At 39.0% G+C, this 16,245-nt stretch overlaps 1 protein-coding gene across 1 annotated transcript in view; it reads left to right on the top strand.

Annotated features, from left to right (window-relative positions):
- The window catches only part of LOC130922253 (gastrula zinc finger protein xFG20-1-like), a 31,530-nt gene that overhangs the window by 890 nt on the left and 14,395 nt on the right, over positions 1-16,245 (top strand). The window contains exon 2 of the mRNA XM_057846945.1: positions 5,149-6,044. Within this exon, the coding sequence (XP_057702928.1) occupies positions 5,160-6,044 (885 nt within the window). The 5' untranslated portion in view covers positions 5,149-5,159. The remainder of the gene's footprint in view (positions 1-5,148; positions 6,045-16,245) is intronic.

Genomic DNA, 16,245 nt, shown 5'->3' with positions numbered 1-16,245 from the left:
TAATCACATAAATAAAACATTTATTGTCATCATCATTACAAATATCTAATTTTGATGAAAAACAAGGACTTTAACTCTTTAAAGGACACTGGTCACTACAATGGACATCTCTTTAACATATAGTATAAGTGTATATATATATATATATATATATATATATATATATATATATATATATATATTAGGGCTGTCAAAATTATCGCGTTAACGCGCGGTAATTAAGTTTTTTAATTAATCACGTTAAAATATTTGACGCAATTAACGCACATGTCCCGCTCAGACAGTATTCTGCCTTTTGGTAAGTTTTACAGCAAGGCTTTTTCTGCTGTCTAACAGCGAACTCTTGTCGTCGCTTTGCGACATGGTTTATTGTCTTCTTGCCAGTTCAATATGGCTGCACGACGTCTGGGGCTGACGCCTACATTGTAATGTTGTGCTTATATGATCCTTGGACAAGATTTGTCCGTAAGTATGGTTGTTGTAAAGAATGTACATATTATGTTAGTAAGCGAAATGTTATATTTTTTGTATGAGACGCTTTTTGTTTATGTTTAGTGAACCTGTATAGCGTGCTAAGCTAACGTTGTTGCTAATGCAATGCTTGTGTACTTTTTTTTGTAGTTTTACGATGGTCTAAAGAGGACAATGGTTTGAGGCCATTTTATTAATAAATCAGATGAAAAAGGAAGAAGTCTGATTATTAAGGCGTCGTTCACTAGCTGTCTAGCTTTGGAAAAAGTAGATGCTTCGGAGTGAGGACAGCATAGACAGATTTAAATGACAGTAGAGTGAAATGCCCACTACAGTCCTTATGTACCGTATGTTGAATGTATATATCCATCTTGTGTCTTTCCATTCCAACAATTTATTTTACAGAATATATATATAATTTACAGAAAAATATGGCATATTTTATAGATGGTTTGAATTGCGATTAATTACGATTAATTAATTTTTAAGCTGTAATTAACTCGACATTAACTCGATTAAAAATTTTGATCGTTTGACAGCCCTAATATATATATATATATATATATATATATATATATATATATATATATATATATATATATATATATATATATATATATATATATATATATATATATATATTAGGGGTGGGAACCTCTTAGTACCCCACGATACGATCCGATTTCCGATATGAAGCTCACAATAACGATGATCTCACGATATAGCAATACAGCGATTATCAATACATTGGTCAGGAAATCATACTACAAAAAAACTAATAAACAGAGAAAACAAGCTGTATTCATCCTTCTGCTGTAAGTTTATGTCCAGTCCATTTGAACTGGGAGGATGGCAGCAAATTAACCCCTCCCACTTCAAACAGGCCCCTCCCACTTCTATAGACATCAGTGGCAGCCAACTAATGCCAGGCAAGGAGGTGATTTTGGGCCATTTTGGTCATTACCTGTTGATTTTCAGCCACTTCCTGTTGATTTGGGGGTATTTTATGGGCACGTCCTGTTGATTTTGGGTTACAGAACAGGAAGTGAGTCGGGAATCCCACAAATGAATAGGCAGTGACTCAAACTCAAAAGGAAGTTATCTGTAAATGAACAGAAAGTGACCTGTAAATGCCCTGAAAATCGGAAACAGTGACTGTCAGTGGCTGCCATTGAGTCAAAACTATATCTCGATTCTTGGCATGAGCGTATCGATAACCTTTTGGGATGCAAAGTATCACGATATATCACAATTTCGATATATTGTCACACCCCTTATATATATATATATATGTATATATATATATATATATATATATATATATATATATATATATATATATATATATATATACACACACAGTGGGGAGAATAAGTATTTGATACACTGCCGATTTTGCTGGTTTTCCCACTTGCAAGGCATGTAGAGGTCTGTAATTTGTATCATAAGTTCTATTCAACTGTGAGGGACGGAATCTAATACAAAAAAAAAAAAAAAAAGAAAATCACGTTGTATGATTTTTGAATAATAAATTTGCATTTAATTGCATGAAATAAGTATTTGATACATCACAAAAATCGAACTTAATATTTGGTACAGAAACCTTTGTTTGTTATTACAGATACCAAACGCTTCCTGTAGTCCTTGACAAGGTTTGCACGCACTGCAGCAGGGATTTTGGCCCACTCCTCCATGCAGATCTTTCGGGGCTGCTGCCAGGCAACACAGACTTTCAGCTCCCTCCATAGATTTTCTATCGGGTTCAGATCTGTTGACTGGCTAGGCCACTCCAGGACCTTAAGATGCTTCTTACGGAGCCACTCTTTAGTTGCCTTGGCTGTGTGCTTTGGGTCGTTGTAATGCTGGAAGACCCAGCCACGACCCATCTTCAGGGCTCTCACTGAAGGAAGGAGGTTGTCAGCCAAGATCTGGCGATACATAGCCCCATCCATCCTCCCCTCAATACGGTGCAGTCGTCCTGTACCCTTGGTAGAGAAGCAGCCCCAAAAAAATGATGTTTCCTCATCCATATTTCACGGTTGGAATGGTGTTCTTGCAGTTATACTCATCCTTCTTTTTCCTCCAAACACGATGAGCCGAGTTTAGACCAAAAAGTTCAATTTGGTCTCATCCGACCACATGACCTTCTCCCATTGCTGCTCTGGATCATCCAAATGGTCAGTGGCAAACTTCAGACGTGTCTGGACATGCACTGCCTTCAGCAGCAGGACCTTACGTGCGCTGTAGGATTTTAATCCATGACGGCGTAATGTGTTTCCGATGGTTTTCTTCGAGACTGTGGTTCCAGCTCTCTTCAGGTCATCGACCAGGTCCTGCCGTGTAGTTCTGGGCTGATCCCTCCCCTTCCTCATGATCAGTGAAGCCCCATGAGGTGAGATCTTGCATGGACCCCCAGAACGAGCCAGATTGACCATCAACTTGAACTTCTTCCATTTACTGATAATCGCTCCAACAGTTGTTACCTTCTCACCAAGCTGCTTGCTTATTTTCCTGTAGCCTATCCCAGCCTTATGCAGGTCTATTTTATCCCTGATGTCCTTACTAGAGGTGTGCAAAATTTCCGATTCTTAGATTATTCGCGATTCGGCCGTGGGAGATTCGAGAATGATTCACAAACATCCAAATTCCGATTATTGAAATATGCCAAGTAAAGCAGAAGTACGACACACTCAGCGCGCCGCGCGGTCTTCGGTACGCAATTAGGGACGGAGCGAGAGTAGCTAAACATCATGCTTCTCATTACCCGGCCCCTCGGGTAACGCCAATGCTCAACTCACGCCACGAGATAAAAAAAAAAAAAAAAACATACCTGACTGCTGCCGAAAAGCTGCTACAAGCCGCATTATGTTACGGTAGATATCATTTATATAGGACTAGATGCATTATAGCAGTGGTCTCAAACCGGTCCTCAAAGGGCCGCAGGGGGTACTGGATTTCATTCCAACCAAACGAGACAAATACCTTTTCACCAATCTGGTTTCTTTCAAGTGTAATCAGTTGATTGCAATCAGGTGCTGCTTATGTTAGTAGAAACCTCATTGGTTGAACTGTTTGTGCTGGATCTGTTGGAACAAAAACCAGGACCCACTGCGGCCCTTTGTGGAGTCGGTTTGAGACCGCTGCATTATAGCTTCGGTATCGTTACCAGCACATCTACAAAAAACTAGATGCGGGCGTTAGTAACGGCCGCCATCTTAAAGCAGTACACTTCCCTGCAAGGCTGTTGTTGCGAACCTTCCAAGCGAACCTAATTAACTTTTTATCTAAAATACTCCTAAATCGGTAAAATATTGACTTGAATCTATCTTTAAAATAGTTTTAAAACTTTTACATGTTGAAAGTAGACAAAAGAGAAATTATGGAATAACAGGAGCAATTTTAACAACTTTAACGGTTGATTCACAACATTAAATTAATTGAAAGTAGTTTAAAGCTGCTGATATAGAATGGGGACTGGAGATTTTTTTATTTACTGTTATTTTTGTATATTTGTTTACTGCTATATGTTAACTTGATATTGAAATAGTAGTTTGGTTTAGCCTGAGAGGATTTTTGAACAATTTTGGAACTAATGTACAAAACAAAAAAAAAAAAAATTAAAAAAAAGAGTGGGGTGCATCAATAATCGTTTTATAATCGAATCGGAGCCTCTGAATCGTAATCGTAATCGAATCGTTTGGTGCCCAAAGATTCCCAGCTCTAGTCCTTACACAGCTCTTTGGTTTTGGCCATTGTGGAGAGGTTGGAGTTTGTTTGTCTGAGCATGTGAACAGGTGTCTTTGACAGGTAACAAGTTCAAACAGGTGCAGTTACTTCCGGTAATGAGTGGAGAACAGGAGGGGTTCTTAAAAAAGAACTAAGAGCCGAAATATTTACTAGTTGGTAATGTATCAAATACCTATTTCATGCAGTTAAATACAAATTTATTATTTAAAAATTATACAATGTGATTTTCTGGATGTTTGTATTAGATTTCGCCCCTCACAGTTGAAGAGAACTTATGATACAAATTACAGACCTCTACATGGCTTGCAAGTGTGGAAACCAGCAAAATCTGCAGTGTATCAAATACTTGTTCTCCCCACTGTATATAAACACCTATCGGCAGCGACGTCCATCCATCCATCCATGAAAACTGAAAAATATTTAAAATCCCCAGAGCAAAGTACTATGTGTACTTTGTTTTAAGCCACACTTATTTGAAATCATTATTTATTTATTTATTATTATTACAATTAGTTTCAATTGATTATTTTAAGTTTTTTTTTTTTTTTACCTTAAATTATTTTATTTTTTTTCAGAATGATTTTCTTTTTTTAATTACTCAAGACATTTTTTTTTATTGGCATTTAATTAAAAAAAAAATTACCATTTAAATAATTAATTTGTCCCTCCAAAATTGATCATTCAACTAATTCATTTTTTTTTAGTTTAGTAGTAGTTATTAAAGAGTTTTTATGCAATTTTTAGGGCAACAATATCTCTAGACGATTGATCGACTACCAAAATAGGTGTCCACTAATTTGATTTTTAATTAATCCATAAGTAATTAGTAATTAATTAGTCCACTAATTTAATCTTTTAGTTGCTGATTAATGCTTGCAGCCCTGCTGTATGTATACATGAATATTCACTTATCATTGTCATCATTTGCAGCCACACAAGCTATGGAGGATGTTGGCGATATTATGATCTGCTCTCCTGAACTCTCCTGTGTCAAAGAAGAAGAGGACCAGCAGGGCATCAGTCAAGACTTCCCGGTTATCTGTGTCATAGTGAAAAGTGAAGACGACGAAGGTCAGAGCGAGAACAAAAGAGCGACGCAACTTCCAAGTGGCAGTTCCGGTCAAAACGGTGATGAAAATTGCCGCAGAGGATCGAAAACCGACAGCACTGTATCTGCGTTATCCGACAGTGACTACGCGACGCCACGCTCTCCTGAGACTGATGATGAACACTCGACATGCTTGAAATGTTCTCAGTGTCACAAAACCTTTGGCCATAAAAAGAATCTTAAAAGACACATGAGGTATCACACAGGGGAAAAACCATTCGTCTGCTCATTCTGCGGCCAAGCGTTCTACGAAAAGGCGCATTTGACAACACACACGAGAACTCACACTGGGGAAAAGCCGTTTTCCTGCTCCATTTGTGACAAAATATTTTGCGACCGCTCGGCATGGGTGGTGCACCAGAGAACACACACCGGCGAAAAACCTTTCACATGCTCGGACTGTGGTAAAAGTTTCCCCCGCAAGGAGAATTTAAGAACCCACATAAGAACCCACACTGGAGAGAAACCTTTTACATGCGTTGTCTGTAAAAGTAGTTTTAGCGTTCGGTCCACGTTGGTTCAACACATGAGGACACACACAGGAGACAAACCTTTTGCATGCTCGGATTGCGGTACCAGATTCTCTCAAAAGACGCACTTGAAAAACCACATGAGAACGCACACTGGAGAAAAACCCTTCCCTTGCCCATTTTGTGACAAGCGATTCTCTGTAAAGGGAAGTTTGATAACTCATATAAGAATACACACTGTAAGCATTTGATGTCTATGTGGAGTGGACTCAAAACCAAAAGAGCTCTTAAACATGATTGTTTATGTCAGCTCTCCCATGTTCAAATGAATTGGACATCTAACACCCAAGTTGATGTCTGTAACAGGTTGGCTTTGATAGCAAGAAAAATAAACTGATTATATACTGTAATGCACTTCATTTTGTTATTTGAACATTGTTACATTATATGTACAATGGGGCGAATAAGTATTTAGTCAACCACCAATTGTGCAAGTTCTCCTACTTGACAATATTAGGGAGGCCTGTAATTGTCAACATGGGTAAACCTTAACCATGAGTGACAGAATGTCGAAAAAAAAATAGAAATCACATTGTTTGATTTTAAAAGAATTTATTTCCAAATTAGAGTGGAAAATAAGTATTTGGTCACCTACAAACAAGCAAGATTTCTGCCTGTCAAAGAGGTCTAACTTCTTCTAACATGGTCTAACGAGGCTCCACTCGTTACCTGTATTAATGGCACCTGTTTTAACTCATTACCAATATAAAAGACTGTCCACAACTTCAGTCAGTCACACTCCAAACTCCACTATGGCCAAGACCAAAGAGCTGTCGAAAGACACCAGAGACAAAATTGTAGACCTGCACCAGACTGGGAAGATTGAATCTGCAATAGGTAAAACGCTTGGTGGAAAGAAATCAACTGTGGGAGCAATTATTAGAAAATGGAAGACATACAAGAGCACTGATAATCTCCCTCGATCTGGGGCTCCATGCAAGATCTCACCCCGTAGCGTCAAAATGATAACAAGAACGGTGAGCAAAAATCCCAGAACCACACGGGGGGGTAGTGAATGACCTACAGAGAGCTGGGACCACAGTAACAAAGGCTACGATGAGTAACAAAATGCGCCGCCGGGGACTCAAATCTTACACTGCCAATCATGTCCCCCTGCTGAAGCCAGTACACGTCCAGGCTCATCGGCGGTTCACTAGAGAGCATTTGGATGATCCGGAAGAACCCATATGTGCCAAAAAATTTGACTTTTTGGAAAAGTCAATTTTTGACTTCTTTGTAAAGGCCGAGTTATACTTCCGCGTCAGACCTACGCCGTCAAGGAAGAATCGAGTTACGACCCTACGCCGTAGCCTGACGCGCACCTCTCGATTTTTCTAACCTTCGCGTCGCGTAGACGCGTTGACGTAGCGAAAACAGACTGTGATTGGTCCGTTCAGACTGTTGTTTCCGGGCGAAAACACCGCCATTGTAGAATAGAATCAAACATTATTTTCTACACGCAAAAATGCACCAAGCCGACGGGAGTATCATCGAAGAGCAAGGCTCGTCAAGAAATTATTATTGTGACTGCCAAATGGCAAGGTCGGCGATTGAAAAAATAAATAAATGGAAGAACCACCGAAACGTGGGTGGTCGGAATCGAGTGGCCACACGAAGCGGTGACCCAGTCGGCCAAAAACTGCCAACTTTTTATCACTTTATGTCGTATTTTTGGTTGGTGCACTTCATCATTTACTGTGTACATATGTTTCAAGTATATGAAGAATAAAGCACAGATTTGGTGTCAAAAGAGTTGTTTTGATCTTTAATTTTCAATAACAGACAGTTCACACACACAATACATCATCACTGATTGAGAGTGCCTCGGTGCTTTTTATGATAACCTTAAAATCAAGCCTCCCAACGCAGTTTGGGAAGTTCCCTAGACGCCAGAAATCTGCTATGGCTTCCCACTGGCTGGTTGTAGGACACGGCAAACAAATCAGGCTGGAGGGCTTTGCAGACCTTGAACGCAGTGCTCGACGCCAGTTTGAAGCTAGCCGCCACAGCTAGCTCTCTCCACCCGAGTCTAAAACTCTCTGTGCGGCATCAAAAGTCGGCCAGACCGCCTCGAAACCGTCTTCTGCGTCGCCTGCCCGTCAACATTTGTATGTTCAATATTTATTCAGTGTTGATGAGCAGAATATTTACTTTCAAGAGTTCCATCTTGCATTGTTTATTTTTTCTCCGACTAGCGGAAGTAGTCAACAATCATATCCCAAAACCGTACAAACATAACGCCACATCCCTCTAGTGGCTTGGCGGTGAATTACAGAGCAACGCGTTCCCTCACCGCAGAACTATCGAATGTCGAATGACGCCGTAGTCGCTACGCCGTCACCGCAACGCGGGAGTATAACTCAGGCTTAAGGGGGGGGGGGGGGGGGGGGGGGGTGCTTACGCATTTTTTCAAAATTTCAAAAACGGTCAAACAACACTTTTGGGCCTAGGAGCGCCGGGAAATGTTCCAAAAACGTCAGGACATTCAGCACAGCCCCAACATGCCAAAAAAGTTGACTTTTGAGAAAAGTCCATTTTTGACTTTTTTGTAAGGGGGGGTAGTTACGCATTTTTTCAAAATTTCAAAAACGGTCAAAAAACACTTTTGGGCCTAGAAGCGCCGGGAAATGTTCCAAAAACATGTCAGGACATTCAGCACAGCCCCAACATGCCAAAAAAGTTGACTTTTGAGAAAAGTCAATTTATGACTTTTTTGTAAGGGGGGGTACTTACGCATTTTTTCAAAATTTCAAAAACGGTCAAAAAACACTTTTGGGCAAAGGAGCGTCTAGAAACATTCCATAAACATGTCAGGACTCTCGGCACAGCCCAAATATGCCAAAAAAGTTGACTTTTGAGAAAAGTCAATTTTTGACTTTTTTGTAAGGGGGGGTAGTTACGCATTTTTTCAAAATTTCAAAAACGGTCAAAAAACACTTTTGAGCAAAGGAGCGTCGGGAATCATTCCATAAACATGTCAGGACTCTCGGCACAGCCCAAATATGCCCAAAAAGTTGACTTTTGAGAAAAGTCAATTTTTGACTTTTTTGTAAGGGGGGGTAGTTACGCATTTTTTCAAAATTTCAAAAACGGTCAAAAAACACTTTTGGGCAAAGGAGCGTCGGGAATCATTCCATAAACATGTCAGGACTCTCGGCACAGCCCAAATATGCCAAAAAAGTTGACTTTTGAGAAAAGTCAATTTTTGACTTTTTTGTTAGGGGGGGTAGTTACGCATTTATTCAAAATATCAAAAACAGTCAAAAAACACTTTTGGGCCTAGGAGCGCCGGGAAATGTTCCAAAAACATGTCAGGAAATTCAGCACAGCCCAAACATGCCAAAAAAGTTAATTTTGGAAAAAGTCAATTTTTGACTTTTTTTAAGGGGGGGTAGTTACGCATTTTTTCAAAATTTCAGAAACGGTCAAAAAACACTTTTGGGCAGAGAAGCGTCTGGAAACATTCCAAAAAACTGTCAGGACTCTCGGCACAGTCCAAATATGCCAAAAAAGTGTACTTTTGAGAAAAGTCCATTTTTGACTTTTTTGTAGGGGGGGGGGGGGGTAGTTCCGCATTTTTTCAAAATTTCAAAAACAGTCAAAAAACACTTTTGGGCCTAGGAGCGCCGGGAAACATTCCAAAAAACTGTCAGGACTCTCGGCACAGTCCAAATATGCCAAAAAAATTGACTTTTGAGAAAAGTCAATTTTTGACTTTTCTGTAAGGGGGGTACTTACGCATTTTTTCAAAACATCAAAAACTGTCAAAAAACACTTTTGGGCCAAGAAGCGCAGGAAACGTTCCAAAAAAATATCAGGACTCTCGGCACAGCCCAAATATGCTAAAAAGTTGACTTTTGAGAAAAGTCCATTTTTGACTTTTTTGTAGGGGGGGGGGGGGGGTAGTTCCGCATTTTTTCAAAATTTCAAAAACAGTCAAAAAACACTTTTGGGCCTAGGAGCGCCGGGAAACATTCCAAAAAACTGTCAGGACTCTCGGCACAGTCCAAATATGCCAAAAAAATTGACTTTTGAGAAAAGTCAATTTTTGACTTTTCTGTAAGGGGGGTACTTACGCATTTTTTCAAAACATCAAAAACTGTCAAAAAACACTTTTGGGCCAAGAAGCGCAGGAAACGTTCCAAAAAAATATCAGGACTCTCGGCACAGCCCAAATATGCTAAAAAGTTGACTTTTGAGAAAAGTCAATTTTTGACTTTTTTGTAAGGGGGGGTAGTTACGCATTTTTTCAAAATTTCAAAAACGGTCAAAAAACACTTTTGGGCCAAGGAGCGCCGGGAAACGTTCCCAAAACATATCAGGACTCTCGGCACAGCCCAAATATGCCAAAAAAGTTAACTTTTGAGAAAAGTCCATTTTTGACTTTTTTGTATTTACGCATTTTTTCAAAATTTCAAAAACGGTCAAAAAACACTTTTGGGCAAAGGAGCGTCGGGAAACATTCCATTAACATGTCAGGACTCTCGGAACAGCCAAAATATGCCAAAAAACTTGACTTTTGAGAAAAGTCCATTTTTGACTTTTTTGTAAGGGGGGGTAGTTACGCATATTTTCAAAATTTCAGAAACAGTCAAAAAAAACTTTTGGGCCTAGGAGCGCCGGGAAACGTTTCAAAAACATGTCAGGACTCTCGGCACAGCCCAAATACGCCAAAAAAGTTGACTTTTGAGAAAAGTCCATTTTTGACTTTTTTGTAAGGGGGGGTAGTTACGCATTTTTTCAAAATATCAAAAACGGTCAAAAAACAATTTTGGGCAAAGGAGCGTCGGGAAACGTTCCAAAAACATATCAGGACTCTCGGCACAGCCCAAATATGCCAAAAAAGTTAACTTTTGAGAAAAGTCCATTTTTGACTTTTTTGTAAGGTGGAGTACTTACGCATTTTTTCAAAATTTCAAAAACGGTCAAAAAACACTTTTGGGCAAAGGAGCGTCGGGAAACATTCCATTAACATGTCAGGACTCTCGGAACAGCCAAAATATGCCAAAAAACTTGACTATTGAGAAAAGTCAATTTTTGACTTTTTTTGTAAGGGGGGGTACTTACGCATATTTTCAAAATTTCAGAAACGGTCAAAAAAAACTTTTAGGCAAAGAAGCGCCAGGAAACATTCCAAAAAAACTGTCAGGACTCTCGGCACAGCCCAAATATGCCAAAAAACTTGACTATTGAGAAAAGTCCATTTTTGACTTTTTTTGTAAGGGGGGGTACTTACGCATATTTTCAAAATTTCAAAAACGGTCAAAAAACAATTTTGGGCAAAGGAGCGTCGGGAAACGTTCCAAAAACATATCAGGACTCTCGGCACAGCCCAAATATGCCAAAAAAGTTGACTTTTGAGAAAAGTCAATTTTTGAATTTTTTGTAAGGGGGGGTAGTTACGCATTTTTTCAAAATTTCAGAAACGGTCAAAAAAAACTTTTAGGCAAAGAAGAGCCAGGAAACATTCCAAAAAAACTGTCAGGACTCTCGGCACAGCCCAAATATGCCAAAAAAGTGTACTTTTGAGAAAAGTCAATTTTTGACTTTTTTGTAAGGGGGGGTAGTTACGCATTTTTTCAAAATTTCAAAAACAGTCAAAAAACACTTTTGGGCCTAGGAGCGCCGGGAAATGTTCCAAAAACGTCAGGACATTCAGCACAGCCCCAACATGCCAAAAAAGTTGACTTTTGAGAAAAGTCCATTTTTGACTTTTTTGTAAGGGGGGGTAGTTACGCATTTTTTCAAAATTTCAAAAACGGTCAAAAAACACTTTTTGGCCAAGAAGCGCTGGGAAACGTTCCAAAAACATATCAGGACTCTCGGCACAGCCCAAATATGCCAAAAAAGTTGACTTTTGAGAAAAGTCAATTTTTGACTTTTTTTGTAAGGGGGGGGTAGTTACGCATTTTTTCAAAATTTCAAAAACGGTCAAAAAACACTTTTGGGCCTAGAAGCGCCGGGAAATGTTCCAAAAACATGTCAGGACATTCAGCACAGCCCCAACATGCCAAAAAAGTTGACTTTTGAGAAAAGTCAATTTATGACTTTTTTGTAAGGGGGGGTACTTACGCATTTTTTCAAAATTTCAAAAACGGTCAAAAAACACTTTTGGGCAAAGGAGCGTCTAGAAACATTCCATAAACATGTCAGGACTCTCGGCACAGCCCAAATATGCCAAAAAAGTTGACTTTTGAGAAAAGTCAATTTTTGACTTTTTTGTAAGGGGGGGTAGTTACGCATTTTTTCAAAATTTCAAAAACGGTCAAAAAACACTTTTGAGCAAAGGAGCGTCGGGAATCATTCCATAAACATGTCAGGACTCTCGGCACAGCCCAAATATGCCCAAAAAGTTGACTTTTGAGAAAAGTCAATTTTTGACTTTTTTGTAAGGGGGGGTAGTTACGCATTTTTTCAAAATTTCAAAAACGGTCAAAAAACACTTTTGGGCAAAGGAGCGTCGGGAATCATTCCATAAACATGTCAGGACTCTCGGCACAGCCCAAATATGCCAAAAAAGTTGACTTTTGAGAAAAGTCAATTTTTGACTTTTTTGTAAGGGGGGGTAGTTACGCATTTATTCAAAATATCAAAAACAGTCAAAAAACACTTTTGGGCCTAGGAGCGCCGGGAAATGTTCCAAAAACATGTCAGGAAATTCAGCACAGCCCAAACATGCCAAAAAAGTTAATTTTGGAAAAAGTCAATTTTTGACTTTTTTTAAGGGGGGGTAGTTACGCATTTTTTCAAAATTTCAGAAACGGTCAAAAAACACTTTTGGGCAAAGAAGCGTCTGGAAACATTCCAAAAAACTGTCAGGACTCTCGGCACAGTCCAAATATGCCAAAAAAGTGTACTTTTGAGAAAAGTCCATTTTTGACTTTTTTGTAAGGGGGGGGGGGGGTAGTTCCGCATTTTTTCAAAATTTCAAAAACAGTCAAAAAACACTTTTGGGCCTAGGAGCGCCGGGAAACATTCCAAAAAACTGTCAGGACTCTCGGCACAGTCCAAATATGCCAAAAAAGTGTACTTTTGAGAAAAGTCCATTTTTGACTTTTTTGTAAGGGGGGAGGTAGTTCCGCATTTTTTCAAAATTTCAAAAAAAGTCAAAAAACACTTTTGGGCCTAGGAGCGCCGGGAAACGTTCCAAAAACATGTCAGGACTCTCGGCACAGCCCAAATATGCCAAAGAAGTTGACTTTTGAGAAAAGTCCATTTTTGACTTTTTTGTAAGTGGGGGGTAGTTACGCATTTTTTCAAAATATCAAAAACGGTCAAAAAAATCTTTTGGGCCATGGAGCGCCGGGAAACGTTTCAAAAACATGTCAGGACTCTCGGCACAGCCCAAATATGCCAAAAAAGTTAACTTTTGAGAAAAGCCAATTTTTGACTTTTTTGTAAGGTGGGGTAGTTACGCATTTTTTCAAAATTTCAAAAACGGTCAAAAAACACTTTTGGGCCTAGGAGCGCCGGGAAATGTTCCAAAAACGTCAGGACATTCAGCACAGCCCCAACATGCCAAAAAAGTTGACTTTTGAGAAAAGTCCATTTTTGACTTTTTTGTAAGGGGGGGTAGTTACGCATTTTTTCAAAATTTCAAAAACGGTCAAAAAACACTTTTGGGCCTAGAAGCGCCGGGAAATGTTCCAAAAACATGTCAGGACATTCAGCACAGCCCCAACATGCCAAAAAAGTTGACTTTTGAGAAAAGTCAATTTATGACTTTTTTGTAAGGGGGGGTACTTACGCATTTTTTCAAAATTTCAAAAACGGTCAAAAAACACTTTTGGGCAAAGGAGCGTCTAGAAACATTCCATAAACATGTCAGGACTCTCGGCACAGCCCAAATATGCCAAAAAAGTTGACTTTTGAGAAAAGTCAATTTTTGACTTTTTTGTAAGGGGGGGTAGTTACGCATTTTTTCAAAATTTCAAAAACGGTCAAAAAACACTTTTGAGCAAAGGAGCGTCGGGAATCATTCCATAAACATGTCAGGACTCTCGGCACAGCCCAAATATGCCAAAAAAGTTGACTTTTGAGAAAAGTCAATTTTTGACTTTTTTGTTAGGGGGGGTAGTTACGCATTTATTCAAAATATCAAAAACAGTCAAAAAACACTTTTGGGCCTAGGAGCGCCGGGAAATGTTCCAAAAACATGTCAGGAAATTCAGCACAGCCCAAACATGCCAAAAAAGTTAATTTTGGAAAAAGTCAATTTTTGACTTTTTTTAAGGGGGGGTAGTTACGCATTTTTTCAAAATTTCAGAAACGGTCAAAAAACACTTTTGGGCAGAGAAGCGTCTGGAAACATTCCAAAAAACTGTCAGGACTCTCGGCACAGTCCAAATATGCCAAAAAAGTGTACTTTTGAGAAAAGTCCATTTTTGACTTTTTTGTAAGGGGGGGGGGGGGGGGGTAGTTCCGCATTTTTTCAAAATTTCAAAAACAGTCAAAAAACACTTTTGGGCCTAGGAGCGCCGGGAAACATTCCAAAAAACTGTCAGGACTCTCGGCACAGTCCAAATATGCCAAAAAAATTGACTTTTGAGAAAAGTCAATTTTTGACTTTTCTGTAAGGGGGGTACTTACGCATTTTTTCAAAACATCAAAAACTGTCAAAAAACACTTTTGGGCCAAGAAGCGCAGGAAACGTTCCAAAAAAATATCAGGACTCTCGGCACAGCCCAAATATGCTAAAAAGTTGACTTTTGAGAAAAGTCAATTTTTGACTTTTTTGTAAGGGGGGGTAGTTACGCATTTTTTCAAAATTTCAAAAACGGTCAAAAAACACTTTTGGGCCAAGGAGCGCCGGGAAACGTTCCCAAAACATATCAGGACTCTCGGCACAGCCCAAATATGCCAAAAAAGTTAACTTTTGAGAAAAGTCCATTTTTGACTTTTTTGTATTTACGCATTTTTTCAAAATTTCAAAAACGGTCAAAAAACACTTTTGGGCAAAGGAGCGTCGGGAAACATTCCATTAACATGTCAGGACTCTCGGAACAGCCAAAATATGCCAAAAAACTTGACTTTTGAGAAAAGTCAATTTTTGACTTTTTTGTAAGGGGGGGTAGTTACGCATATTTTCAAAATTTCAGAAACAGTCAAAAAAAACTTTTGGGCCTAGGAGCGCCAGGAAACGTTTCAAAAACATGTCAGGACTCTCGGCACAGCCCAAATACGCCAAAAAAGTTGACTTTTGAGAAAAGTCCATTTTTGACTTTTTTGTAAGGGGGGGTAGTTACGCATTTTTTCAAAATATCAAAAACGGTCAAAAAACAATTTTGGGCAAAGGAGCGTCGGGAAACGTTCCAAAAACATATCAGGACTCTCGGCACAGCCCAAATATGCCAAAAAAGTTAACTTTTGAGAAAAGTCCATTTTTGACTTTTTTGTAAGGTGGAGTACTTACGCATTTTTTCAAAATTTCAAAAACGGTCAAAAAACACTTTTGGGCAAAGGAGCGTCGGGAAACATTCCATTAACATGTCAGGACTCTCGGAACAGCCAAAATATGCCAAAAAACTTGACTATTGAGAAAAGTCCATTTTTGACTTTTTTTGTAAGGGGGGGTACTTACGCATATTTTCAAAATTTCAGAAACGGTCAAAAAAAACTTTTAGGCAAAGAAGCGCCAGGAAACATTCCAAAAAAACTGTCAGGACTCTCGGCACAGCCCAAATATGCCAAAAAACTTGACTATTGAGAAAAGTCCATTTTTGACTTTTTTTGTAAGGGGGGGTACTTACGCATATTTTCAAAATTTCAAAAACGGTCAAAAAACAATTTTGGGCAAAGGAGCGTCGGGAAACGTTCCAAAAACATATCAGGACTCTCGGCACAGCCCAAATATGCCAAAAAAGTTGACTTTTGAGAAAAGTCAATTTTTGAATTTTTTGTAAGGGGGGGTAGTTACGCATTTTTTCAAAATTTCAGAAACGGTCAAAAAAAACTTTTAGGCAAAGAAGCGCCAGGAAACATTCCAAAAAAACTGTCAGGACTCTCGGCACAGCCCAAATATGCCAAAAAAGTGTACTTTTGAGAAAAGTCAATTTTTGACTTTTTTGTAAGGGGGGGTAGTTACGCATTTTTTCAAAATTTCAAAAACAGTCAAAAAACACTTTTGGGCCTAGGAGCGCCGGGAAATGTTCCAAAAACGTCAGGACATTCAGCACAGCCCCAACATGCCAAAAAAGTTGACTTTTGAGAAAAGTCCATTTTTGACTTTTTTGTAAGGGGGGGTAGTTACGCATTTTTTCAAAATTTCAAAAACGGTCAAAAAACACTTTTTGGCCAAGAAGCGCTGGGAAACGTTCCAAAAACATATCAGGACTCTCGGCACAGCCCAAATATGCCAAAAAAGTTGACTTTTGAGAAAAGTCAATTTTT

The sequence above is a fragment of the Corythoichthys intestinalis genome, chromosome 1 (assembly GCF_030265065.1).
Source record: "Corythoichthys intestinalis isolate RoL2023-P3 chromosome 1, ASM3026506v1, whole genome shotgun sequence".
Lineage (NCBI taxonomy): Eukaryota > Metazoa > Chordata > Actinopteri > Syngnathiformes > Syngnathidae > Corythoichthys > Corythoichthys intestinalis.
This window is presented reverse-complemented; position numbering and strand designations above follow the sequence as displayed.